General features: G+C 36.5%; 1 protein-coding gene across 1 annotated transcript in view; it reads right to left on the bottom strand.

Annotated features, from left to right (window-relative positions):
- Positions 1–27,591, bottom strand: part of TTC28 (tetratricopeptide repeat domain 28) — a 526,655-nt gene that overhangs the window by 239,891 nt on the left and 259,173 nt on the right. The window contains exons 3-4 of the mRNA XM_069497389.1: positions 17,167–17,439; positions 16,060–16,190 (exon numbers count right to left, since the gene is read on the bottom strand). Of these exons, the coding sequence (XP_069353490.1) occupies positions 16,060–16,190; positions 17,167–17,439 (404 nt within the window). The remainder of the gene's footprint in view (positions 1–16,059; positions 16,191–17,166; positions 17,440–27,591) is intronic.

Genomic DNA, 27,591 nt, shown 5'->3' with positions numbered 1-27,591 from the left:
TGTGGGAGAGGTTGGCAGAGCCAGGGGTACCCAGTGAAGTTTATTCCACGTGGGTTAGCTCTCACCAAGGGATCCAATGACTGGAATTACAGCTCACCTCTCTTTCACCACTAAATCCTCTATTCTTAATGTTTTTCTAACATTTTAGGGTGAAAATTTACAAAGATACAGAAAAGTCAAAAGAACTGTAGAGTGAATACCTATATACCCACATTAAAATTCTGTGATTCCTAACATTTTGCTAAATGTGCTTTTGTTAAGTAAATGTGCTTCATCATATATCTATCTCTACTTAAATCTGTTTTTTGATACAATTTAAAATAAGTTCCAGATATTCATATACTTTACCCCTAAATATTATACTTCAGCATGTATAGCACTGTTTATTTATTTGGTTTGTTTTTTTGTTTTTGTTTTTGTTTTTCTGTTTTGTTTTGTTTTTTTGAGATAGGATCTTGCTCTGTTGCCTGGACTAGAGGGCAGTGGCATCATCGTAGCTCACTGCAACCTCGAATTCCTGTGCTCAAGCAATCCTCCTGCCTCAGCCTCCCAAGTATTTCGGACTACAGGCATGCGCCATCACGCCCAACTACTTTTTCTATTTTTTGTAGAGATGGGGGTCTCACTATGTTGCCCAGGCTGGTCTCAAACTCCGAGCCTCAAGTGATCCTCCCACCTTGGCCTCCCAAAATGCTGGGACTATAAGCATGAACCACTGCACCTGGCCTTTTTTTTTTTTTTTTAAATTAATCTATTTTCAGACTTGCTTTCCATTGACCTAACTTCAAATTTATGCCTCTTTCTCTGTAATCTCTAATGTTTTAAGCCCATCCATTGCATGTTTTTATTTTGATATCTTATTTTTCCATTTTACTTTCTTATAGATTCTATTTCTCTGTTGAGATTTCCTATCTCTTTCATTATGAGCATATGTTACTTTACATATTTGAACATAGTTATAATAACTTTTAAAATCCTTTTCTGTTAATTCTGACATCTGTCAGGGTCATCTTGGAATTGGTCTCATTGAATGCCTTTTTTTCTTGAGTATAAGTTATATTTGCCTATTTCTTCATATGTCTAATAATTGTGGAATACATCTTATACATTGTGAATGATACACTATAGACACTTAAAATTTTGTTCTATTACTCTACATAAAGTATCAACTTTTTTTGTTTTCGTAGTTTTTTTTGTTTAGTAGTTTTGTTTTTGTTTAGAGTTCATTAACTCTAATGAACTCAAACACCAAACTGTTTCTCCTAAAGTGGGCAGCAGCTAAAATGTCTGTTCAGTTCTTTCAGCCTTAGCTGAGTTGCTTGGAATCTGCCCCGACATGCTTACTTCAGGGGCTACCTGGAGATATGATCAGAATTTACATATAGAATTTGGGGCTCCCCTACGTGGTTCTCTCTTTTCTAGGATTTTCCCCTCACTTTCTGGTAGCTGTTACGGCCCAAACTCTGTCCCCTGATTCCTCAACCAATAAGACTATAGGTTTATATACAAGTTTTAGTAGCACTGTGGGACTGGGGCCTGCACTCCAGCAAAAAAAAAAAAAAAAAAAAAAAAAGACATAAAAATAGAAAATCCACTCAAGTGTTATTCCCTTCTTTCAAGTGTTAATTCTCTTCCAATTTCTGCCTACTTTTGGTTACCCTCCAGTGCTTTCACATAGTTGTTTGTTTTATATTTTGCCCAGAGTTTACAATTGTTATATGTGGCTAGACTGATATGAGCTACTTTGCCATTATCAGAAGCAGAACCTTCCCTCTTTCCTTTATGAAGCTACAGAGAGAATATAAATGATCCTAACATAAACAGCAGACACTATGTAAAAATAAGGTAGTCTATGATTCACACTGATGTACTTTTTGTCTTCTGATTAAAGAGTAGATCTACAAGAGACCCAACAGCACACTATCCAATAGAACTTTCTAACATAATAGAAATTTTTTTTTCCGTGCTGTCCAATATGGCAGCCACTGGCCACAATGGGCTACTGAGCACTTGAAATATGGTTACTGTGATTGGGAAACTGAATTTTCTACTTTATTTCATTTTAATTAATTTAAGATAACCACATATACCTAATACATATGGGCAATACAGCTCTAAAAATCACCAAATTAGATTTAGACCAAATCTAAATCTAAAAGATTGGTCTTCTTGTTTTATAGATGATGACCTGGCAGCCCAAAGACCTTCCAAAAGAGGCCTGCTCAAGATATACGGCCTCTGGTGGCAACACCAGAATTTGAATTTCAATCTCCTAATTCCTAATCGGAAGTTCTTTCTACTCTACATATGAAGAGACTGCAAATGTTATGGTTGAAAGAGGAAAACTAAAACTATAATAAAGTAATGACAAAGTAGAACTTGAAAAAATATAGTTGGAAAAAAATGGAATAGCTGAGGGCAGAATGATTTGCAAACATATCATACATTACACACACATGCACACATATTCACTGGGTGTGCAATTGCTTTTGAGGTAATAACTATTTTATTAGAAGAAAAAGAGCTTTTTATAACTCATTACAGGCCCAAAAGGTCTGATTCAGCTGATTTATCATACAAAGTAAAAAGAGCATAATCAAGAAATTGATGTTGTGTCTCCATTCTTCACAAGTGCCTACTTTCCAAGTCCTCCAGTTGTCAGTGATTTGAGAGTTAGTTTAACAATCCTATTTGTTTCTCAAAAGCCTGTAAGATACACACCCCAGAAAAGGTTGCCAAGCCTTCCTCCCATGAACTTAATACATCCTATGACAATATGATTCTCTGCTAAAATGGAATGCTTTTTACCTTTTAATCTACTCTCCTGTACTACTAGAAGTAATTACCTCAACTACATTCTTCCTCTCTCTCTCTCTCTCTGTCTCTCTCTAATACACACATTCCCCACACCCCCACACACTCCTATCCCCCACAGACCTTTGTATGGATTTCATATTAGCACTACTGCAAATTATAGAATAATACACATGATGTAGAAAATGTCTGCAAAAAGGTCCAAGAAAAATAGCATTGTTTTCAGAGAAAGTGCTGTGGTCAGGATGATGTCATCAAAAACCATCTAATTAATTTCCTGTAGCCATATCCTAAAGGAAATCCAGAAAGCTCGATTTTTCTCACAAATTCAAATAGTCTTTTCTTTTGGTCAGTAACTGTTCATGCAAACCCATAGGTGTCATAAAGTGATAACGATTCATTCTTCACAAAGAATGAAATTTCATTTGAAAAGATCTTTTTCTGTGAGAGGCATCATCAGAATATAAAAAGTATTTTTTATTAAGAGTTGGTGGTCTTGCTATGTTGCCCAGGCTGGCCCCAAATTCCTTCGGCTCAAGCCATTCTCCCACCTCAGCCTCCCAAGTAGGTGGTACTCCGAGCATGTGCTAGCCCACCTGGCTAAAAGTATCCTTATTGAACGTGAATTTTAGATTTCAGTTACTGAGAACAAAGTCATTGCAGAAAAGACAAGATGAATAAACTTGGCATTTACTCTTGGTTTCATAGGGCTTCCTCTCCAGCTCTGAATAAAACAAAGACCACCACTCATAAGAACCAAGAAGAGAAGAGCACTCTTTACCTACTGTCACCCTCAATGTTCTTCCTCCAGGCCAATAAGCAATTATCACCACTGGCCTGGAACATATTTATCTTTATATCCAAAGGCATCACAGCATGTGGCACATAGTATGCACAGAGAAAACATGTTGAGTGAATGGATAAGGTTAGTAATATAAATAAGCTATGCGCCTTTCGCTGCAGAAGTTCCCAGCTGTGGCAGTGGTTGTCCAGTGGGGAGATAACCGCTACTACAAATATATGAAAAGTGCTATGTAACTGAGGGATCACTGAGGGCCACAGTTTGCCAATTAATTTGAAAAAAATCTCAAAAATTGATATCAAGTGCTGATATTTTTAGAGTAGCCTTTTTGGTGAGCATTTTAAAATATTTGAGAAAATCTTTTAGTTTAAAATGTGTATTGGATATGACACCAAAGTACAGGTAACCAAAGAAAAAATAAACAAGTGGGACAACACCAAACTAAAAAGCTTCTGCACAGCAAAGAAAATAATCAACAAAATGAAAAGGCAGCCTACAGAATGGGAAAAAATTTTGCAAACCCTATAGTAGATAAGGGAACTCATATAACTCAATAGCAATAAATAAATAAAAATAACAGATTAAAAAATGAGCAAAAGACTTGAATAGATATTTTTACAAAGAAGACATATAAATGGCAAGATCAGAACTTCCTCCCACCATAGTCCATGTAAAAGATGGTATGGCAGAAGGAAGGAGACAGGAAACAGATTTCTATTATACAGGAAGAAGAGAATCCAGTAAGCAAAAAAACATGAGAATGAGAGGAGGAAGTAGTTTGAGCGACAGGACAATGGTGAATGCAGAAGTAGGCACACACAGAGGACTAAGGTACACTGAGCTGAAGACGCATGCCCAGGAGACAGCTGGATAGAGAAATATAAAGCTCAGGAGACAAATCAGACTGATAAAAAATTTTGAAGTCATCAGCATACTTTCATATCAGATTTCCTGAATAGAGAACAATGTCTCTAATACAATGTAATTTATACACTCTTCTGACAATTAATATTAGCTCACAGGAAGGTCTCTGTAGGCATCTGAAATTAATTTTGAAACCATTAAAGCAGACACAACGTTTTTCAGAATAAAAAATCCTGTGGAGAAGCTATCACCTTCCCCATTAAGTGTCTGACAGTAATTGTGTAAGAGAAAACCAAGCAGATAAACTGGTTTGGGGCTGCCATCTTGTTATTTGGGAAAATCCTAAAACTTATCATAGCCAAAGATGCAAGAGGCAGAAAGATACAGTTTGGTATTCTCAGCGCTCCTAGCATTTACAGTGTTAATTTTTGCTTCAAAAGGCAGTTTACTGTATTTTATTTAAGTATCAAAATAATGCAAAAGGGCAAACAAGGTACAATTTAAATTCACAGATAAAATGTAAGAATCAGATAATCATAAAAAAGTACATTCTCTGAACTTTTTATACCAAAGAACATATGACTGCTGTTTGAGAGAGTTCTCAAAGTTCTAATCAGTGCACTAATTAAGAGAAGAAAAAGTAGGCATATAAGGACAGTAATGTACAAAATTATCATTATTTATAGATAATTTGCATTACAAGAAAATCTAGAAAAAATTATGATCTATTACAAGAGAATTTTCATACATCCAATTATAAAACATGCAAGATAAACACCGTTCCTATATACCATCAATAACTAGTTTTAAAAGAACATAATAGAAAAAAAATCTCAATTCCAATGAAATATATGGGAAAAAACATCTCCCCAAAAGTATAGATCAGTGAAGGGGCATAAAAGAATAAATGGAGGAACAGACCAGGCTCCTGAACAAAAGCCCACTGAATTCATGTATCCACAATTAAGATGCAAATTTAATACAAATCCAACAGAAATCCCAGTGATAGAGTCTCCAAAATCTAACAGAATGATTTTTTTTTTTTTTTTTTTTTTTTTTTTTTTTAGAGACAGGGTCACACTCTGTCACCCAGCTGGAGTGGAATGGCACGATCCTAGCTTACTGTGGCCTTAAACTCCTGGCCTTGAGCAATCCTCCCATCTCGGCCTCCCAAAGTGCTGGGACTAAAGGAATGAGCCACTGCACCTGACCTAACAAAATAATTTTTAAGTTTATTTGTGGGGGAAGGGAAGAAGAATATCATAGACCTCTTAAAAAATAATAAATGGTATAGGACATGTAGCAGATGTAATGTATTATAAGGCAATAATAATTAAAACTGTGTGTTATTAGAACACAAATTGCCCAATAGCTCAGTGGAATGATACAGCAATTCCCAGAACTACACCAGTAAAAAATAACCAATACCACTGTAGAAAAAAATAGATTAAGAGTATTAAGGCTCTTTATAAAAGACATTTTTAAAAATAGTCAAACCCAAATAGTGATCAAAGCAATGCAAATTAAAACAATAAGATAACTACTTTTTTAAACCTATTAAATTGACTTTTTGGTTGTAATATCAATGCCGAGTGTTAGCTAGTACAGAGAAATGAAATCTCTGATACGTTGCAGGTAGGAATGAAACAGACGCAGCCTTCCCGGGAGCGACTGGCAATAAGTGTAAGAAGCCTTATTGTGCTTTCTCCAAGCCAGCCCACTTCTAATAATTTAACCAAAGGGAATGATAAGAGATGTTCAAAGATTTACTGACAGAGATGCTTTTCGGGCAGTGAAGGGAATCCCGGGCCTGACAAAGCTGGCAAAACGGTTAAGTACTTGAACCAGTCACTCCTGAGTTCTCTCTCTCTGGCCTCCAGTCAAGCAGATGGTAAAAATCATTGTCTCCTTTTTCCTTTCCAAATTTAAGATTAATGAGTGAAAAGCATTTTATGTGACTAGTCTTGGTAAAGTGACGCTGGTGTCCTTTTTTGGTACTTTGTGGTAAGAATATTCATATTGTTTTGATTCCTTTCCTTTCAGAAATAGTCTTTTTGTTGCTTTCCTTTGTCATTGTCTTTCTGTGTCGTTCTGTCATAAAGAGGGGTACCATAGGGTAAAACACAGGCCTAGAACCCCCTGTTCAAGCCAGCCCTGCAGACTAGTCAGTTACAAGGTTCTGACTAGACTAGCGTCTAGTAAGACAAACTTCGCTAAGTTCCCTGGAAAAGAAAAAATATATATATCAGGTTCCGCTCTTGTCTTATTTCATGTCCCTGAGAGCTTGTCTTGTGACCAAGTGGGAATTTTCTCCATTGGGCTCCTCCATCCAGGGTGTGTGGTTTTCGGGGACCACATCAGGTGGCCAGCCTGAAAAGATTAGGAGTCTGAGATATGTAAGATTCTAAGCGTCACCTTCTTTGTACCAAATGTGTTTCCGTAAACCCAGAAAATTACCACCTGGGCTTTCTATGAAGAGCCTTATTGGACTGAGTTGTTTGGGGGGAAAAAATACACCATTGAAAATTATTAATGGCCTAAAGAAGGGTCTTTTAAATTAAAAAGACTTATAAATTAAAAAAAATAAATTTTGGAGATCTCTTATTCTAAACAATTGCATTATTTGTATTAATAGAGTAATTACATTAAAAGAAAGATATATAATGTTGTGGCTCCCCTTAAAAATTCTCTCGACAAAAAATTAAAGAGCAAAATACGACCTAAAAGATAAAAATCCGGCCGGGCGCGGTGGCTCACGCCTGTAATCCTAGCACTCTGGGAGGCCGAGGTGGGCGGATCGTTTGAGCTCAGGAGTTCGAGACCAGCCTGAGCAAGAGCGAGACCTCATCTCTACTAAAACTAGAAAGAAATTATATGGACAGCTAAAAATATATATAGAAAAAATTAGCCGGGCATGGTGGTGCATGCCTGTAGTCCCAGCTACTCGGGAGGCTGAGACAGGAGGATCGCTTGAACTCAGGAGTTTGAGGTTGCTGTGAGCTAGGCTGACGCCACGGCACTCACTCTAGCCTGGGCAACAGAGTGAGACTCTGTCTCAAAAAAAAAAAAAAAAAAAAAAAAAGATAAAAATCCATTGTACACTGTCCCAATGGGAACAACAATAAAAGCCAGTCCATATTGTGGCCTAATGGTTAAAGTTCTGTGCTTTTTACCTCAGCAGCCTACGTTTGATTCCCAGGCAGGGAATAAGTATGTTCTGGCTTGATATTTGTGTAACTTTTGCCATTTATTGTTTCTTTTCCCGTCCATGTACAGCTTTTGATTTCCTGTATTCTGGAGGGGCAAGACAGGACTTCTAGCACTTAAGTTAAATGATCAGCTGAGAAGCTGAGACCCTAGGAAACAGGCTGGACAGAAATGTGGGTTACATGTGGTGTATGGCTAGTGAGACCTTTCCTTGAGCTGTTTTTTGTGGCTTTTCTGGATGTTGCAAAAACTGTTTTCCACCCCTTTGGAAACACCTCATGTTTCCCTGATTAGGAAATAACCTTGGTTGAGGCTTACTGGTTTCACTTAGAAGAGTACTTTAGTTGAAAAGTTCGAAAGCAAAATTGTCAGCTATTTGTCCAGGCTAAAGTCTGCTCCATTTACTTTTACTCCTCCCTACTCCTTGTTCCTCTTTTGCCGTCTTTGGTAATGACCCAAACCCCTGAGGATCTCAGGAAAAAAAAAGGCTCCACTCACCCTTCTTTTGGGGTCTTCTATCTTTTCCTTATAGAGTCTAAAGAGTTATAAACAGATTTCTCTCAGATATAAACTCTACTCTCTTTTGTGTTACCTGATCTCTTTGGCTTTCGGGAATACCAAAAATTACTTTGTATCATGAGAAAATCTTGACCTTGATGTGTCATGGCTAAACAATAAAGTCCATGTTGGAGACAGCTAAATACACTACTAGAAGCTTCTCCTTTGGGCCTTAGATAAGAAAGGGTGTGATGTAAACATTTGAAAAATGTCTTCATAAGAAATGTATTATAAAAACAAAAACATTGCATGGTTCCATCCCATGGCTTCTCTCTCTAAAGTCTTATGATAAATTCCCATGATTTTATGTTATCTTGGTATTAATTTTTATCTTCCTCTAGCACATCCAAACTCTCTCTTAAATGGCTTGGATTTTCTCTCTGTGCTTTAAGATATTAACACTATTTCCTCTGAGACTCAGTGAGGACTTAGGCCATGTGTAAGACCAAAAAAAATAATTTTTTTTTTCCTTGTTCCATTCTCAGTGGCCTGGTTTGAATCCAGCCGCCTTCTTGGACTAGTGAGTTGCCAGTCTCATGGCTAGAGTTTTAAAATCAAGGCGGCAGGGTCCTTGCATACACGTATGTGCCCTGTATACACGTGTGTATGTCATAAATTAAATCAGTCCAAATGCTTTTCAAGTTCATGTGACTTTGGTAGTCTTTAATGAGTAAAGATAATTTTCAAATCATTGGTAAAATAAAATAAAAATGTCTCCAAAATTTAATTTATACATTTTCACCTGAACCTGTTGGTCTAACAGGGCAGATGCTATCTCTGCTAGATGTTTTAAGGTCATAAAACTGCTGCTTCTGTAATATTTTTATTTGAATCTGAGCTTGTTTTTGGTCTTGAGCCTCTGGATTCTGGGGTCTGGATAGGTGGCCATGGTGAGGCCTGGGGACATGTTCTTGATGCCTAGACCACCAGCTTATAAGACACAATCATGCACAACATGGCCCCTTCTTCCCTGCCCCAGCTTTGCCTTCTGGCTATTGGGGGAGGGGGGCTGGATCCTCCAAGAATCCTGTCTTCTGTCCTGAGCTTTTCACCTAGTATTGAGGACAGAGACAGGCCCAGTCCTTTGTAGCCATCTTGGATGCCATGTGGCTACTTGAGACCTACGAGGGCTGGGATGGTACCTGTGTTGTAGTTTCAAAATTCTTTTCAGTAATTTAGCATATTAACTATCATGTGAGTTGTATTTTACTCTTGCTAGTTTTGAGCCCAGAGCCTCGTGAAGCATACATAACTCACAATCTCTTCACCTTGGGAGTTGTGAAGACTATTTTTCAAGTTGCATATAACTCATGCACAGAAAAAAATAAAAAATAAAAAATTTTTCATTAAATTGGAAAGGATCATTTTGTTTTTGAAGTTTTTAATCTATTTTCGTAATAAAACACCATGGCCTCGGGGAAAAAAAAATTTTTTTCTAGTGTGGTAGTCAATGTGTTAAAATCTTAAAGTCATGTTATATTAAATTAAATCATAAATATCTGAGTTATTTATAAGTTAAAATACTAAAACAATTATTAAACATAAGTTTATAAACTTCGACATCTTATTTTTATAGAAAGCTAAGTAGATTTAAATATGCTAATAAAAACTGGGGATTGATAATAGATCAAAGCTACTTTAACTTCCTAGGTTTTTCATTAAAAATAAGGGTAACTTGTAATTACATATATAGTTACATTATATATTACATTATATTTATATATAATTAAAACTACTAGACATAAGAAAAACACTTCTACATATATATAAAAAATTAGATGTGTTTTTGTTTAAAAAGGTTATAAAATGACATAGAAATGTAGTTTTTGTTAAATAAAAAATTTTGCCTAATTTAAAGGTTTTAAAAATGGTTAATTAAAAAAATTAAATGATATAAAAGTTTTAAAAAATAATTAAATCTAAAAAGATCTATAGATCAAAGACTTATAAATAAATCTAAAGGAATACAGAAATCTTACCTTATGGTCAAATTAATTAAGATTAAACAGATCTGTTTATAAAATTTTATTAAAATTAGCTTTAGCATTTAATATACAAAGATAAAAATTGGTTTTTTCTTTTAAACAAGACTTTCATATAATAGCAGATATAATAAAAGATTTTTGTTCACCTTTTGAAAAGAGGGCAGAGGGGAGAGAGAAAGAAGCAGATTCAGTTTGCCTCTTTTAGCTTGTTTTTCAGATTGTCTTTATTAGGTCTTATGATTGTTTGGGAAAATGAGTATCTTCTCTATCAACTTTATAAACTCAATAAAAAAAATTAAAGTTTTGCTTTTAAAATCTTTGAATTATCACTTGGACAACATAAATGACTTATTTTACACTAACCAGTAATCATATTTTATGACAAGTGTTTTAAACCTTTGATATTTGACAAACTTTTCCAAAATCAAAATTCTAAACTCAGTCTTTTGACCTCAGACTAGTTTTTTAAATATTAGGGTCATTAAAAGTCTAAGAGAAACACATTTGGCTTATTTGGTATATTAAAACTATAATAGGAAGCATTGTTAAATATGAAATGTGTTTAACTTCCTTTGGGTTATATTCATATAAACACATTATTAATAGGTGTTCCAAAATTGTATGAGATCCCTAATATTCTTATAGATTTTAATGTATGTTATCATTAATAACTGTGGTTATGCTAAATTTTTATATGCCACAAAACCAAATTTCTTCATCAATTGTCTCTTTAACTATGGGTATTCTAAGACTTTTTGTCAATTATTATTTTACCTTAATTCTAGGGGAAAAAAGTGATTTTTAGCTGGCTACAGTCCAAAATTTGCTTCTTCAAGGAAATTTATAGAAGGAACTGTGACAGGTACCTTAAAATATAGTTACAGCCAATAACTTTAGAGATCATACCATTTGAACTAAAAAACTTCCAAGACTTTAATTAAAAAGCTGATGCATTGATTAGGGTTACTAACTCAACCTCACACAAAACAGAAATTAAGAACATGGGAGTCAACTAATTTTTTATGACTTCTTATTTATTGAAAACATTGCTGATTCTTTTATATTCTGTTTTCCAGAAGTTAACAAATTTTTTCCTTCCTTTGAGCTCTTTATATCTTATAACAAATTAGTAAAATATATTCTGTGAACAATTTGAAACATTTATTTTTCTCTCTATTTGACTTCTCCAAAATTTTGAAACTATTCATAAGTATTCCTATTTTATGCCAATAGAGTTATTTGCATAAGTTCAATAAGAATTTGTTTTTCTTTTATAACAGGACAGAATTAGAGATGCTGGTTATTTTACCAAGGTTTTGGCTGGAATGGCATATTTTCAGATGTGTCCAGACTGCTACTAGGATTTAGGTTGACTTTATAAAGCCAGTAAAAAACCCTCTGGAAAAAACTGGCCTTGTACCTCAACTATAACATTTCCTGATCTGTGGTAAGTAAAGAATGTTACTTTCCGACAGGCCCATGAACCCCGAGTTACTATGGGACCTCAATGAAAGAAGAATTTGCCCAACTCATACAGGTATCTATCTATAGGCAGTTAAAGCCTTAGCTTGGCTCAAGAAGCTTTAAGTCTGACCTAAGATTCCTTATGAAAAAAAAATCCAGCAAAGCCAATTAAAAAAAGAAGCCTGTGGCCAATGATTATTCTTACTGCACTTTAAGCAAATACTTAAGCCAAGTATAATGATATTAAAATTTATTTTACAAATAAATTGGCCCTAATATGTTTTGTCTGCAGAAATATGGGAAAATGGAGAGAAAAAATTAAGTGTCCAAAAAAAAAAAAAAAACCCATCATTAAATCCTAACCTTGTCCTTTAAAAAAAATGTTTTTCTAGATTTTATAATATCTAAATATGTAACAGTAGGAGAAACAGATGAAATAAATTATAAGAAAACCATAAGACTTTTTTTTTTTTTTTTTTTTTTTTACAGAGAGTCTTGCTCAGTCACCCTGGGTAGAGTACAGTGGTGTCATCATAGCTCAGTGCAACCTCAAACTCCTGAGCTCAAGTGATCCTCCTGCCTCAGCCTCCAGAGTAGCTGCGACAACAGGTACGTGCCATGATGCCCACCTAATTTTTCTATTTTTAGTAGAGATGGGGTCTTGCTCTTGCTCAGGCTGGTCTTGGACTCCTGGGCTCAAGTAATCCTCTCGCCTTGGCCTCCCAGAGTGCTAAGATTATATATAGGTGTGAGCCACCATGCCCAGCCAACTATAAGACTTTCAACAGAACACTTAATTAAACTAAGAGATATAAAATTAAGTGGGGAAAAAAGTGAAAACAGTCATAAAACAGTATTACAAAAAGATTTCAATTTTTGTTTGAATAGATATAAAAATTATAATTGTATATATGACTAAAAGAGTATACCCAAAATATTAATAGAATGGTAGACTTATGGTTGGTTATTTTCATATAATTCTTATGTAATTGGATAAAACTAATAAATATTAACTTTTTAAGGAAACAAGGTTCTGTGCCTATACTGAATAGGATTATGGTAAATATCTGATCTTTGCTAAAGGCATGAACTCTTTGATCACTCGGTAAAACATGACTGATATACTAACTAGGGTTTAGAACCACAGACTGAGTTTCCCCTGTTTCACAAAGCTTCCTCAAGTCTAAACCAGTCTCTGCCTCCTTGGTAGTGATTAAGAGAGCGTTCATCATTTATTGCTGAAGCAATGTTTGAACATTTCCATGTGTTAAAGCTAGCTTGAAAGAGAATGTAAGTCCCTCAAGCAGAGTGACCCCACAGAACACCACCCCTGACTCTGAACCCTAAACACAGTATTAAGTGTTTCCTGAGTACATATCACACTTAACTGAATCAAATCCCAGAAGACTGCCCAACGAAAACTTTGAACCTAAATAAAATACATATTATTACAATAGTTCCCTTTAGACATTTTATATATTCCTTTAAGTTCTGAACCAATATTAACTCCAGTTTTAACAATTGGTGGCTGGTTTTGGGGATATAGAAATAAAAAATTCTAGTTAATCACAGGCAGATAAGAAGGAGCACTCAAAACAAACAAACAAACAAAAAAAAAAACCTTAAAAATTAAGAGAAATGTCCATGTTCACTACAGCATGATTCACAACAGCTAAAATACAGAAACAACCTAAGTGTCCATCAACGAATGAATGCATAAAGAAATTGTGGTACACACACACACACATATAAACATACAATGAAATGTTCTTCAACCTTAAAAAAGAAGGAAATCCTGCCATTTGCAACATGGATGAACTTGGAGGACATTAGTTAAGTGGAATAAGACAGGCACAGAAGGAAAAATACTACATAGAACTCACTTATATTTGGAATTTTAAAAAGTTGAATTCATAGAAGCAGAGAATAGACAAAATGATAGTTACCAGCAGGAGGAGGGGAGGTGAAATGGGGAGATGTTGGTTAAAGAGCATAAAGTTTCAGTAATGTAGGATAATAAGTTCTAGAGCTCTAATGTACAGCAGGGGACTACGGTTAATAATATCATATTGTATACTTGAAATTTGCTAAGAGAGATCTCAAGTGTTCTTACACACGCACAGTAGAAAAGTGGTTAAAAAAGAATTATTGAACACTTACTATGTATCAGACACAGGAAATAAATTTATGAACAAAATATTAAGAAAAATGGTAAGAAAATAACATTAAATTTCTCAAGAAAATGAATGGTGCTCTATAATTCCAGAGGCAAACACAACAGAAGAGACAGAAATGAGAAATTCCATATGTCAGTCTAGGAATCAGACAAACGTGCCTGGGCAGTACCAAGCCGGAGCATGGCTAGACAGCAGCTACTCGGAAGGAGGCCTCTGCTATGGTCAAGCTGTGGCTAACTGACAACCTAAGCGGGCCGGCGTGAAAAGGGAATGACCGGAATAGAGTCGTTGAGATTATTAAAGTCTTGATAATCAGAAACTTTGAGGAGAAAATGAGTAGCATTATTCAACTTAGAAAAGGATTATGGCAACTAGACATTCTCTCCCCACAGAGAAGAATTCCCCTCTGTGGGAATTTTAAAGGTTTAAAAATCAGCCCTCTCACTCACACAAAAGGAAAATTTCCCAAGAGGCAGGCTTGTGAACAACCCCAGTGATGGCTACGCAGAGGGGGACAGAAGGGGAGAGAGATGACTGTGGTAGGTGACAACTCTAAGATGGGAAGGTTTGGGGAAAGGAACAGGTACCAGTATTATCTCAGGGGCCCTTCCATCCTCATAATTCAATGATTTTTAAAGAACATATTATACAGCAGAGGTTTATAAAACCCAGAGAACACAGGTGATAAAAAAAATTACACTATTGAGAAGAGGGAAGGCAGAAAAATTTTATTCCTCCTTTTTATACCTATGATATTACCTAATTGAAAGTCTTTCCATCCTGTCCAGTAATCGGGCTAATATATACACCTTGAAGGTTAGGAAAAAAGAGTAGCTTTTGACATACTGAACAGCTATCCCTTCACTAAATGGCCCTATCTAGATAACTATGCTGTTTTAATTCTTAAACCTATCTCTCACTTCTCAATGCCATCAGTAAATCTGTCTGTAGACATCTGATCCCTCATTTCATTCCCTGAACATCAAGAAATCAGATCATCTGACTTATAAGAATTGTTTGCAAACTAAGAATAAATAGGCAATGAAAAAAGTGTTCGGGCAACTCTCTAAAGAATATAAGTGCCAAAAATCCCTTGAATGGTCTGTTTTAGTGGCTTTTCAAGCCTTTTCTTTTCTTCCCCAATTCCTTCCTAGGAACTGACCATATTCCAGAGACATGAAGTTGCCGGATTATTTAAATAATATAGTTAATCCTTATAATGTCCCATAGTGGAATTCTGAGATGTAAATATAACTAAACGTATTTCTCAACACACAGATTGATTCTTTTTTTTTTTGTTTCCACAGGGGGGTTGGCCTGCTGGACCAGGAGCCTGAGCTGACTGCACCTCCACTTGATTCTTAAACTTATTGTTGCCTCTGCTATTAACCTTATCTTATTTATTAATAATATTATAACAAAAGCTATCAATTATGACATTCCTTTGTGGACTGACATTATGGAAATCCAGGCACCATGATAGGCACTTTATTTGTATCATTTATAATCCGACCACAATCGTGTATGGAATAAATAGAATAATCATCATTTCCCAAGTAAGAAAACAGGAGAAAAAGATGAATTAAGTAATAACTACCCCAAGATCCCACAGCCAGGAAGTACTATAGCTGGGTTTTAAGTGTGGGTCTGACTCTAAACCTCACCCTCTTTCCACTCTGCAGATACTTTCTCATCATGGTGCATCTACTGGATATCAACTCTTTGAGAATATTCCATCTCGTTTCTCTAATAAACATTAGAATGTTTCTTTATCATTACAATTCAGGTCTCTCAATCAAACTTAATATGCTTATGAGTTATACAAAGAGGTTACAGTAATTAATACCTGATCTAAAAAAACCCATGTTTGCTTTTTAAAATTTAACAACTATGTCATGACGATGTAGCTTTTTGCTAATTTTACATAGGTCTACTCCATAGCACATTTGAAGAGAATAAAAGCAACCCATGGGGCCAAGCTGTTAGACCCTTAGGTCAGGAACAAGTTCTTATCCAAGGGCTATATGGGGTTGACAACCAACACTTGATTGTTGGTGAAAGACAGAATCAATGATTATCAACTTCTGAAAGTAATATTTTAAGGTACTTGAAACATTTTTTTAATAGAAAAAGGACTTCATGTTTAAAAAAAAAAAAAACGGTTTTGGTCTGTAGATAAACTTCCTACCTCTCGATCCTTGAGTTTCATGGCGAGCACCAACTGATGCCTGTGGTTAGTGAGAGCTTCCCGGTAATTTCCTTTGGAGAAGAATGCAGAACCCAGATTCCCATGAGCTCGGCATTCTCCAGTCTGGTCACCTGAATTGGATTTAAAAAAAAAGATAAAATTTCTCTAAGTTATAGTATTACTTATAATATATAATAGACATCTTAATTTAAGAGCCACAGATTTATCATATTAGCTACGATTTCACTTACCTTCTTTTAGAAAAGTATTTGCTTCTTACACCAGATCCTATGTGGGGAATTATAGTCCAAGAGCTTAAATCTCCAGACAACAACTGTTATTACTGTTATAAAATACAACTGCACTGAGGGACTTAGGTGTCCAGGAAATAAGACATTAAAGACCTTGACACAAACCAGCTGTTTGAGTCTCCTCACTGCTCTGCTAATGACCTTTGATTCTGAACAACCATCAGTTTGTTGGTTCAGTCATTTGACTCCAAACTTACTACAGTATAGTGCTTCTTTACAGGTATGCTGGTGGTATATTCACCATATCATCACTTCTCTTATTGCAATCCTGTAAATCCTTGAATAATCACCATAATGACCATCATAATCACAAGCCATACTTATCTTACAAATGAGGAAACTGGTGCACAGAGCGATTAGGAAACTTGCCCAAAGTCATATAGCTAGTAAGTGGCAGAGCCAAGATTCTAACCCCAGTAGTCTGGCTCCACAGTACACACACTCAACCTCTGCATGACACTATCTCCTCTGACAAAATGATGATGCATTCTAATGGAGGAAAAAAATAAAATTAAGAAGAATGATTCACCCATCAATGCTAACATTTGGGATATTAAATTTGTGAGCCCAAATCTCTGAGGAGGGCACTGAGTATGTTAACCCATATCTCTTGATCTTTTGGGAGCCTTGGTACCTTGTTATATGAAAAAGCCCTAAGGACCTGAGCACTCTAAAACAGAGAATGTTCTAGAAACCCTCACTTTTCATTGCACATGCCATTCCCATTCATTGCAAGCTAATCAGCTTTGTTTGTTTCATTTCTTCCCTGAAATCAAGGAGAGAAGCATTACTGTACCTAAGGTCTTGGCTACATCCAAGTCCTGCTGCATGTATCCAGTGCTCTTCTCTGTGTTTCCAAGAGACCAGTAAGCACTGCTCAGGGCAGAGAAAACAGAACCTCTCAGTTTGAGGCTGCAGGTGCCAATCTTCAGAGCGGCTTCTAAGACAACCACAGAGGCCCCGTGATGGCCGGCCGTCAGGAGTTCCTGCCCAACCACAGACACGACCACAAAGGGACTCTTGTCCAGTTTCATTTTCTGAAGCTGCTGATAAGTGGGCTCGAGAGAGTCTGAAAATAAACAACAAAAAAGCATGAGAATGTAGGGTGATACATTAAACAAGCTTTTCTAATATGCTCTAGAAACAAATGTTTATCATATCTTTTTATGGCCTATTTCAAGTATAAACTCTTCAACCTTTAAGCTAGCACCCACATTAATTGTCCACTTACCACATATGACTAGTATCACCAACCCCAGTCCAGTAATGTCCTTCTCATTCTTGTGTGCATATGTCACACTCATTCTGTTTTCTCATCTCTATTTTTTACCATGACACACCTACGCCACTCTTCCTGAATGGCTCCCCTCCTCTGTCCTGCTCCCCTCTCAAAATATCACAAGCACATCCCTCAAGTCCCACCTGCACTGGGTAATATACCTACATCCTCCAGCATATATTAATCTCTGCATTCAAACTTGTGCTGCATTTTTTATATTTAGTATTGCACAGTCAGGCCATTAACAATTTTAGTCTGCATGTGTTAATTTTAAAAATACTTTCCCAGCTAAATCTAAAGGCTGCTGTGGGACTGTTTAATACTTTAACTCCAGAGCAAGTAGCACAATGTGGACACTCAATAGAAAACTCACCATTGCCACACAGGTGAAAGTCCCTAATAAGTCTGGCATTTGATAAATTTGAATGACTGATTAATAAACCCTGTCCATGTTTTTTCCTAGAAGATGCAATAAAGGAAGCTCTCCCAATAAAATATCTGTCATTCTCACTGGTAACCCAGTGTCCACTGCTGCTTCTGAGATCAGTATGCCCAAATAAAAAAAATTATCAATTTTTTGTGGTCACAAATGAAACCATAAAGAAATAATCTGAATTTACTAAGGTAAGATGGAAGGTAAAATTAATGTTGATTTCATTTTATTTTTTTCATGTCATACTTAAAGGACATAAATTAGGGGTCAGTAAGCCACAAGGAGATTCTTTCCATTCATTTCCATTCTAGATTTGAATGTAGATGATCTCCAAGCTCTTTCTAGTCTCCCTTCTTTTTTCTTTGAAGACAACTGCAGAGCTATTAACTATAGCCCTACAATGACATGGCACTTATAAAGCATTTATTGTTAGCTTTCCTGAAAAACTATGTCACATTAGTTTTTCCACGATGCACATGTAAAAAAAAAAAAAAAAAAAAAAACAAAAAACCCCGATAAAAGGGTTGGTCTCTTTAAATCTCGAATCTCCTCGCCAACAGTACTGCATTAAAATGTAATTTTTACAATTTATGACTTTGAATCTAAACTCTCCACTAAAAAGCTCTCGCCTGAATCAACATTACCACGGAAACCTTGAAACCTACTGGTGCCTAAAGCATTTTTTTCCCTTCAATCAGATCACTAAACAGAGAACAAAGAACATTTTTACACCTGTCAAGATGCAAGCAGTGCATAGTACCAGTAAACACTGGCTAACCAATAGGGTTAAATACAGGCACAAGCACCCAGGAATTGCTACAATAGAAAAGAACAATACCACACTGAAACACGGTGAGCTGAATTCTGGTTGTGTCTGCCGATGAGTCTGGCAGCCAATGGTGATCACATCAGTATCCTGCTGGCCAATTAGCAGAAACAAAAGTAATAGAACTGTAGTGCTGAAAAGACTTTGAAAATATCCTCATTTTAGAAATGAAGAATCTGAGTATTCAGGTGATTCACCCAAGGTAAGGCAGCTGGGGACACAGCCAAGGCAAGAATCCACTGCAGGGCTCTAAATCCAGGCTCTAAGATACCCTATCAGGCAAGATTATCGGTTGCTAGCAAGAGAATCAAATCTTGGCTGATTTTAAGTAGAAAAGAAATGCACTGAGTGACTACTGGGGAGGGTGAAAAACCAGGCCTCAAAACCCACAGACAAAATCATGCCACAAAAGCTGCCTGGTGAATGCAACATAAACATTCCACAGCTTGCAATTCACTATTACTGAATGCCACCCTTGGAAAATAGATGTCAGTGTTGCTACCTCCACCACCGGAACAATTTCTGTGCTATCTTTTCCTCTTTGAACCTTTAGCTTCTGATTCAAATGTGAAGTGCCAGCTCCAAAGGAGGATGGGAAAATTAGGATCTGCTGTTTTCAGCTTTTACAGTGGAAAGCAGGAAGCAGAAGTGTAAGATGGGGAATTCCCTAAACAGAAAAAGTGTTCAGACATTGACAGATCAAAACAATTGATGGCCAGCAAAGATACTATGTTTCAATTGGTGACATTTTTTCCCATAGCAACCATGGCTAAATTAGAAAAAGAGCCACCTAATTGGGCCTCTAAAATTATACAACAATAGGCTAGGTGTGGTGGCTGACGCCTATAATCCCTGTGCTTTGGGAGGCTGAGGCAGGAGGACCGCTTGAGGCCAGGAGCTTGGGATCAGCCTGGGCAACATAGCAAGACCCTGTCTCTACAGAAAATAAAAAAATTAGCCGCTATGATGGTACAGGGCCTGCAGTCCTAGCTACCCAATTGGGAGGCTGAGGCAGGAGGATTGCTTGAGTTGAAGGCTGCCGTGAGTGATGCGCCATTTAGCTCGAGCCTGGGTGACAGAGTGAGACCCTGTCTCAAAAAAATAAATAAATAAAAATAAAACTATACAACAATAGTAGAAAGAAGAGAGAACACTGCCACAGTTAGAGGACTGAAGGAAATATTTGGAATATTCCCAAAAGAAAAAGAAATCGTTAATTATGCAAATTTTCACTAGATGAAAATGAAATTGAAGAAATGAGAAGATGATAAAATTTCCATTTGCAGTGAATAGGAAAGAAAATATGAATATATTAAAAGATAAGTTATAATGCAAAGATAAATATAAACTTAATATACAGGTTGTAAGAGTATGGAAAACGGAGTGATGATCAAAGGCAATTATAAAGCTTCATGGAAACAGAACTTCATTTCTTTTTTTTTTTTTTTTGCTCACAGCAACCTCAAACTCCTGGGCTGAAGTGATCCTCCTGCCTCAGCCTCCTGAGTAACTGGGACTCCAAGCATGTGCCACCATGCTTGGCTAATTTTTCCATTTTTTTGTAGAGGCAGGGTCTCACTTTTGGCTCAGGCTAGTCTCAAACTCCTGGCCTCAAGCAATCTTTCTGCCTTGGCCTCCCAAAGTGCTAGGATTACAAACGTGAGCCGCTGTGTCTGGCCAGAACTTAATTTCTTGAACAAAGGTGGGACTTAGATAAGTCTTTGCTTTTCTCTGAGAGTGGAAGGTATTTTATGCAGAAGGTTTGTCCTACACAAAGGTACCAGAAGAAGATAGGTACATAGAATGACAGGGAATGCTAAACAGACCAGCTTGAATTGACCAGAGAGTATTTGTAGGGGAGGAAGCTAAGGTGGAATAACGCAGAAAACACTGAGCTACAGATAAAGAGAACTATATTTCAAAGCCACACAGCCTCAGTTTCTCACTTTGTTAAATGTATAGGCTATAATTGCCATGACGGTTACACAAATCTATACTTGTATATATGTGCATATTTGTAGACATATATGTATATATGTGAATATACACACATAAACACATCTGTACATATGTATACATGTACATCTGTGTATATGTACAAATATATACACAAAAAGTCAATTTTACTGTATGTAAATTTTTTAAATTTTAATATCATATTGCTTTGCTTTTGGCTGTAATTATGTCTCACTGGCCCAAGCCCACGAATCAGAAGCTCTAGCTAGCAACTGAACATGCTTTTGATAAATAAAAATGGTAATAGACTTTTCTTTTCTTTTTTTTTTTCCTTTCAAAATATTAAGGGGGTACAAATGTTTTTAGTTGCATGGATCACTTTTGTAATGCTTGAGTCATGGTTATAGCTATGCCCATCACCCAAATAGTGTTCATTGTACACATTAGGTAGGTTTTTGCCTCCCTCTGCTCCCCCTCCCCCTACTTGATTTCCACCGAGTTTTACTTCCCTCTATGCACATGTGTGCTCACTGGTTAGTTCCAATTTAATAATGAGTACATGTGGTGTTTGTTTTTCTAATCTTGAGATACTTCACTTAGAAGAATGGTCTCCAGTTCCATCCAAATTGTTCCAAAAGGCACTGATTTACCCTTTTTTATGGCTGAGTAGTACTCCTTTGTATACATATGCCACATTTTATTAACACATTAACTGCCATGATAGTTGTATTTAACTCACTCTAGTTTTGACCCCAGGGCCACATGAAGCATATATGAAACCTTGTTGATGTTCTTATTGTTACAATTAATATTAACAACTTAATTCTAAAAACATGGATTAAGTGAATAGAAGTCAATAAATTTCATTGTTCTGTTTATATTTACCTTTAAATTACACTCAAAGTTTTTATTCTATTCTCCTAATAAAACACCATGGCCCCAGTGAAAAGTTTCTGGTTTTTTTGTATGGCAGTCAATGTGTTAATCCACTCACGAATTGGTGGGCACTTGGGTTGATTCCACATTTGCAACTGTGAATTGTGCTGCAATAAACATTTGAGTGCAGGTGTTTTTTTGATAGAAAGACCTCTTTTCCTTTGGGTAGATACCCAGTAATGAGACTGCTGGATCAAATGGTAAGTCAGTCTACTTTTAGTTCTTTGAGGAATCTCCGGACTGTTTTCCACAGAGGTTGTACTAATTTGCAGTCCCACCAACAGTGTATAAGCATACCTTTCTCTCTGCATCCACACCAGCATCTATTGTTTTTGGACTTTTTAATAAAAGCCATTCTAACAGGGGTAAGGCAACATCTCATTGTAGTTTTAATTTGCATTTCCCTGTAGATTAGAGATATTGAACATTTTTTCATATGTTTATTGGCCATTTGTCTATCTTCTTTTGAAAAGCTTCTTTTCATGTTTTTTGCACACTTTTTAATGGGATTGTTTGTTGTTTTTTTCCTTGCTGATTTGCTTGAGTTCTTTGTAGATTCTGGGCATTAGCCCTTTATCAGATATATAGCTTGTGAATATTTTCTCCCATAGTGTAGGTTGTCTATTTGTTCTGTTGTTTCCTTAGCTGTGCAGAACCTCTTTAGTTTAATCAAATCCCATTTATTTATTTTTCTTGTTGTTGTGATTGCCATTGGTATCTTTTCCATAAATTCTTTGCCTAAGTCAATATCTAGAAGAGTTTTTCCTACATTTTCCTCTAGAATTCTTTTGGTTTCATGTTTTACATTTAAGTCTTTTATCCATCTTGAATTAATTTTTGTAAGTGGTGAGAGATACGGATCCTGTTTCATTCTTCTGCATGTAGCTATCCAATTTTCCCAGCACTATTTATTGCACAGGGTTTCTTTTCCTCAGTGTACGTTGTTGTCTGTTTTGTCAAAGATCAGTTGGCTGTACACAGGTGGTTTTATGTATGGGATCTCTGATTTTTGTTCCATTGGTCTATGTCTCTATTTTTGTACCAATACCATGCTGTTTTGGTTACTATAGACTTGTAGTATAGTTTGAAGTCTGGTAATGTGATTCTCCACATTTGTTCTTTTTGCTTAGGATTGCTTTGGCTACTCAGGCTCTTTTCTGGTTCCAAACAAAGTGCAGAATTAATTTTTCTAGGTCTGTGAAGTATGACGCTGGTATTTTGATGGGGATTGCACTGAATCTGTAAATCATTTAGGGTAATATGGACACTTTAACAATGTTGATTCTGCCAATCCATGAGCATGATGTTTTTCCATTTGTTTGTTTCCTCTGCAATTTCTTTCCTCAGTGTTTCATAGTTCTCCTTGTAGAGATCTTTTACCTCCTTGGTTAAGTATATTCCTAGGTATTTTATTACCTTTGTAGCTGTTGTGAATGGTATGGAGTCTCTGATTTGACTCTCAGCTTCACTGTTATTGGTATATCATGTACATTGATTTTGTATCCTGAGACTTTGCTGAATTCAGTTATCAATTCCAGGAGTCTCTTGGTGGAGTCTTTGTGAATTTCTCGGTATATGATCATGTCATCAGCAAAGCTTGACCTTCTCTTTCCTGATTTGAATACCCTTTATTTCTTTCTCTAGCCTGACTGTAGCAGCTAGGACTTCCAGCACTACACTGAATAGAAGTGGTGCCAGTGGCACCCTTGTCTTGTTCCAGTTCTTAGGGGGATTGTTTTCAACTTTTCCCCACTCAGCATGATATTGGCTGGGGGTTTGTCATATACGGCTTTTATAATTTTGAGATATGTTCCTTCTATGCCAAGTTTGTTGAAGATTTTTATCATGAAAGAGTGCTGAATTTTTTCAGATGCTTTTTCTGCATCTATTGAGATGATCATATGGTCTTTGTTTTCGCATCTGTTTATGTGGTAAATCACATTTATTGATCTGTGTGTTGAACCATTCATACATCCCTGGGATGAAGCCCACTTGGTCATAGTGGATTATTTTTTGATGTGCTGCTGAATTTGGTTTGCTAGCATTTTACTGAGGATTTATGCACATATATTCATAAGGGATATTGGTCTCTAGTTTTCTTTTTTTTTGTTATGTCTCAGAAGTTTTTTTAATGTGTGAGTAATCAGTAAGATTCTTTCCAACTCTTTTATTCTTATTATTCTAATTCCTTTTTTTTTTTTTTTTTGAGACAGGGTCTCACTCCATTGCCGGGCCAGAGTGTGGTGGCATCACCATAGCTCACTGCAACTTCAGACTCCTGGGTTCAAGTGATCCTCCTGCCTCAGCCTCCTGAGTAGCTGGGACTATAGGTGTGAGCCACCATGCCCAGCTAATTTTTCTATTTTTTTGTAGAGGTGGGGTCTCACCATTATTCAGGCTGGTCTTGAACTTCTGGCCTCAAGCAATCCTTCCACCTCCGCCTCCCAGAGTACTAGGATTACAGGCATGAGCCACTGCACCCAGCCTCTAATTTCTATTTTAGAGTAAATTTAGGCTGTTAGCAAAGGGACTAATTTTGTGATTTTATCAAGCTAGGTGGAAGAGAGTTTGACGGCTTACAGCTATTAAGATGTTTTTCTTTCTAGAATCTATATGTAATAACTAATATAGCCAATGTCAAACCAACTCCATAAGAACATAAAGGCCCTTTGCAACATTAATTGATCTGCTGTTATGTGTTTTTGAAGTACAAAGGCTTTAAGAATTTAGAATGAACAAAGTCATATTTACTGATACTTGAAGAGCCTGCAGTAATGTAGTAAAGGCTAATAATAAACAAACATCCACACTCACCTAAGAGATATACTATATTCCATCAGTTGTGAGATGCACATTTATCCACATATTAACATCTCTGAATTTGAGACTTAATATCTCTGAACTCAATGGTGCCTCACAATGGCTTGTCACTTCTGTATCTAAATAGAGCTCTTTCAATATACATAAAATAAAAAGTTAACTAATAAGAAAGGATTATGTCATCATTTAATCATCCTTTTTCTTAGTAATTTTCTTCTTTCTTAATAATATATAAAATAATGACACAAATTTCAATCCAGAGTTCTTAGAACTGGTAGACCATGCCATGGGACCCTAGAAGAGAAAAGTGTTACCTCTACCAGGGTAGTCTGGGAAGGCTTCCCAGAGGAAGTGACATCTGAATAGAAATTGTGAGTACTCATAAAGAGGACCTTGTGTACAGTGTAGTGTTCATTCTACATCCATGGCACTATGCCTGCCATAAACATAAGAATGAGATTGATACCACTACTACTGCTACTGCTTCCACTCCTCGGTGAGAAAAAGGGCATCACATTGCAAAGGCAGCATCCTACAGGGGCCTGCCTTTACATTCTAGTGCTTAACTTTCAAAACAACATTAATAGGTAAATATTACAATTTTCCTGTACATATAAGGGCCGAAGTATAGAGAAAGAAAGCAGCCTTGCTCAGTCAACAGACTAGCAAATGGCAATCTAATTCCAATTAGACTCCAGTCTTTTGGGGAGAAAAGCCTATGCTTTTTTTTTTTTTTTTTTTTTTTTTTTTTTTGAGACAGAGTCTCACTCTGTTGCCCAGGCTAGAGTGAGTGCCGTGACATCAGCCTAGCTCACAGCAACCTCAAACTCCTGGGCTCAAGCAATCCTCCTGTCTCAGCCTCCCGAGTAGCTGGGACTACAGGCATGCACCACCATGCCCGGCTAATTTTTTCTATATATATTTTTAGCTGTCCATATAATTTCTTTCTATTTTTAGTAGAGATGGGGTCTCGCTCTTGCTCAGGCTGGTCTCGAACTCCTGAGCTCAAATGATCCGCCCACCTCGGCCTCCCAGAGTGCTAGGATTACAGGCGTGAGCCACCGCGCCCGGCCAAGCCTATGCTTTTAACATAACATTTCAGAAGCAAGCCTCCTATAAAAAGTGACTCCCACCTAAAAGAGAACCAGAGGGAAAGAGTCCTCTGAGGGTGGACAATTAGGCAAATAAAAGCCCCAACTTGACCCTAAGATAAAAGAATATACATTCGACAGCCATTTATCTATCAGCACTTCATAAAATCAGCTTCCTTGGATTCCCTGGAGCTGGTAGAAACATCACAATAGGTGACAGTCCATAAATGTAATAGTCTTTAGATTAACAAATTAACGGGAGGACAGACAATATACACAAGAGAACCCTCAGCAAGAAGCAGCCCTGGCACCTTTAGAGGAACAAATAACAGTAAACTAAATCTCACTTTGTAATTATATTACTAAATCCATGGTTGGCAGTCGTAGCATGCTACAACATCCAAATTTGCTTAAACATTTATTAAGATACAATGAAATGAAACTGCTAAAAGACTATCTTAAAAGGAGAAATGGAATATGGTAAAAGGCTAACTTGAGAAGTCATGTAAAAGAAAGTATAAATTTATATTTTCACTTATGTTTATGTTTTCATTAATGATTTAAAGAAATACATTATATATAATAATGTAAATACATCCACAAAAGAAATAGTTTAACTGATATCTGGATTGTAAGCCTGAGTGAAATTATAAAAATGAAGTGAAACGGATTTAATTCAGTTAGAAATATAGGCAACAATAATAAAAAAAAAATCAAATGAGTTTTAATGTAAATATTATATAATGCATTTATATGGGAACAAGGGTATATTAATATATGTTGACCCAGACTTTCAAAAAAATGAAATCTTAAAATTTCCAGGCCAGGCACAATGGCTCTCGCCTGTAATCTTAGCACCTGGGAGGCCGAGGCAGGGGGACTGCTTGAGGTCAACAGTTCAAGACCAGCCTGAGCAACAGTGAGACCCCATCTCAACAAAAAATAGAAAAAAAAAATTAGCCAAGCGTGGTGCCATGCGCCTGTAGTCCCAGCTACTCAGGAGGTGAGGCAGGAGGATTACCTGAACCCAAGAGTTTGAGATTGCAGTGAGCTATGATGATGCCATTGCACTCTAGCAGAGGTAACAGAGTGAGAGCCTGTCTCCAAAACAAACAAACAAACAAAAACAACAAAAAAACTTCTTAAAAGAGCAGACCACAGGAATGCTATACAGGTTACAGGACCTTTGCTTATAGAAACACCTGGACCAGAGAGTTTTCTCTGTTGCATTTAAGAATTACAAAACAAAAACAATTGACACAACAGATCAGGCCTATATAAGGTGACACAGACTGCACAGCTATGCAACAGCAGAAACTTAGAAAGTTGCAGGAGGCTAAATTAAACAGTGGGTAAAAGAATTGGCAGCAAATGATGACAGATTTTGTGGATTACAACCATATGACAAAAACAGAGGTCATTAAGACATGGGTTGATGCACAGAACAACACTGTGCAAAGCAACAGTCTCTATAAAATGTTGATAAGAGAAGCCCGCCTGGAATAGATACAGTGGTAAAGGCGATGCTAAAAACGAATGAGATAAACTAAATTGCCTTAAGGGAAGAGAAGAAGGTATTGCAGCACGCCAGGTACCTGTAAGCAGCAGCTTTCTCCAGGGTCGGCCTTAGGTCACTCACCTAAGATGGGAAAGAACCTGGTACAGAAAACCCTAAGGGTGACTGCAGCTCTGAGCTATTTCTAGCACTGCAGTGAAGATTTCCTTACATTTATCTAAACAGATTGCTTCAAAGGCAAAATGGTTAAGTATGATTCTGCTGATCTCAACACATTCACTCCAATATTCTATGGCAGCAGCAGAAATACCTCAGAATAAAGAGGTAATGCCTTTATGAACAAAATAAAAAATGCTCCATGTAA

Source organism: Eulemur rufifrons, chromosome 21 (assembly GCF_041146395.1).
Source record: "Eulemur rufifrons isolate Redbay chromosome 21, OSU_ERuf_1, whole genome shotgun sequence".
NCBI classification, from domain to species: domain Eukaryota; kingdom Metazoa; phylum Chordata; class Mammalia; order Primates; family Lemuridae; genus Eulemur; species Eulemur rufifrons.
Note: the sequence above shows the minus strand (reverse complement) of the source record. Positions and strands in the feature narration are given on the sequence as shown.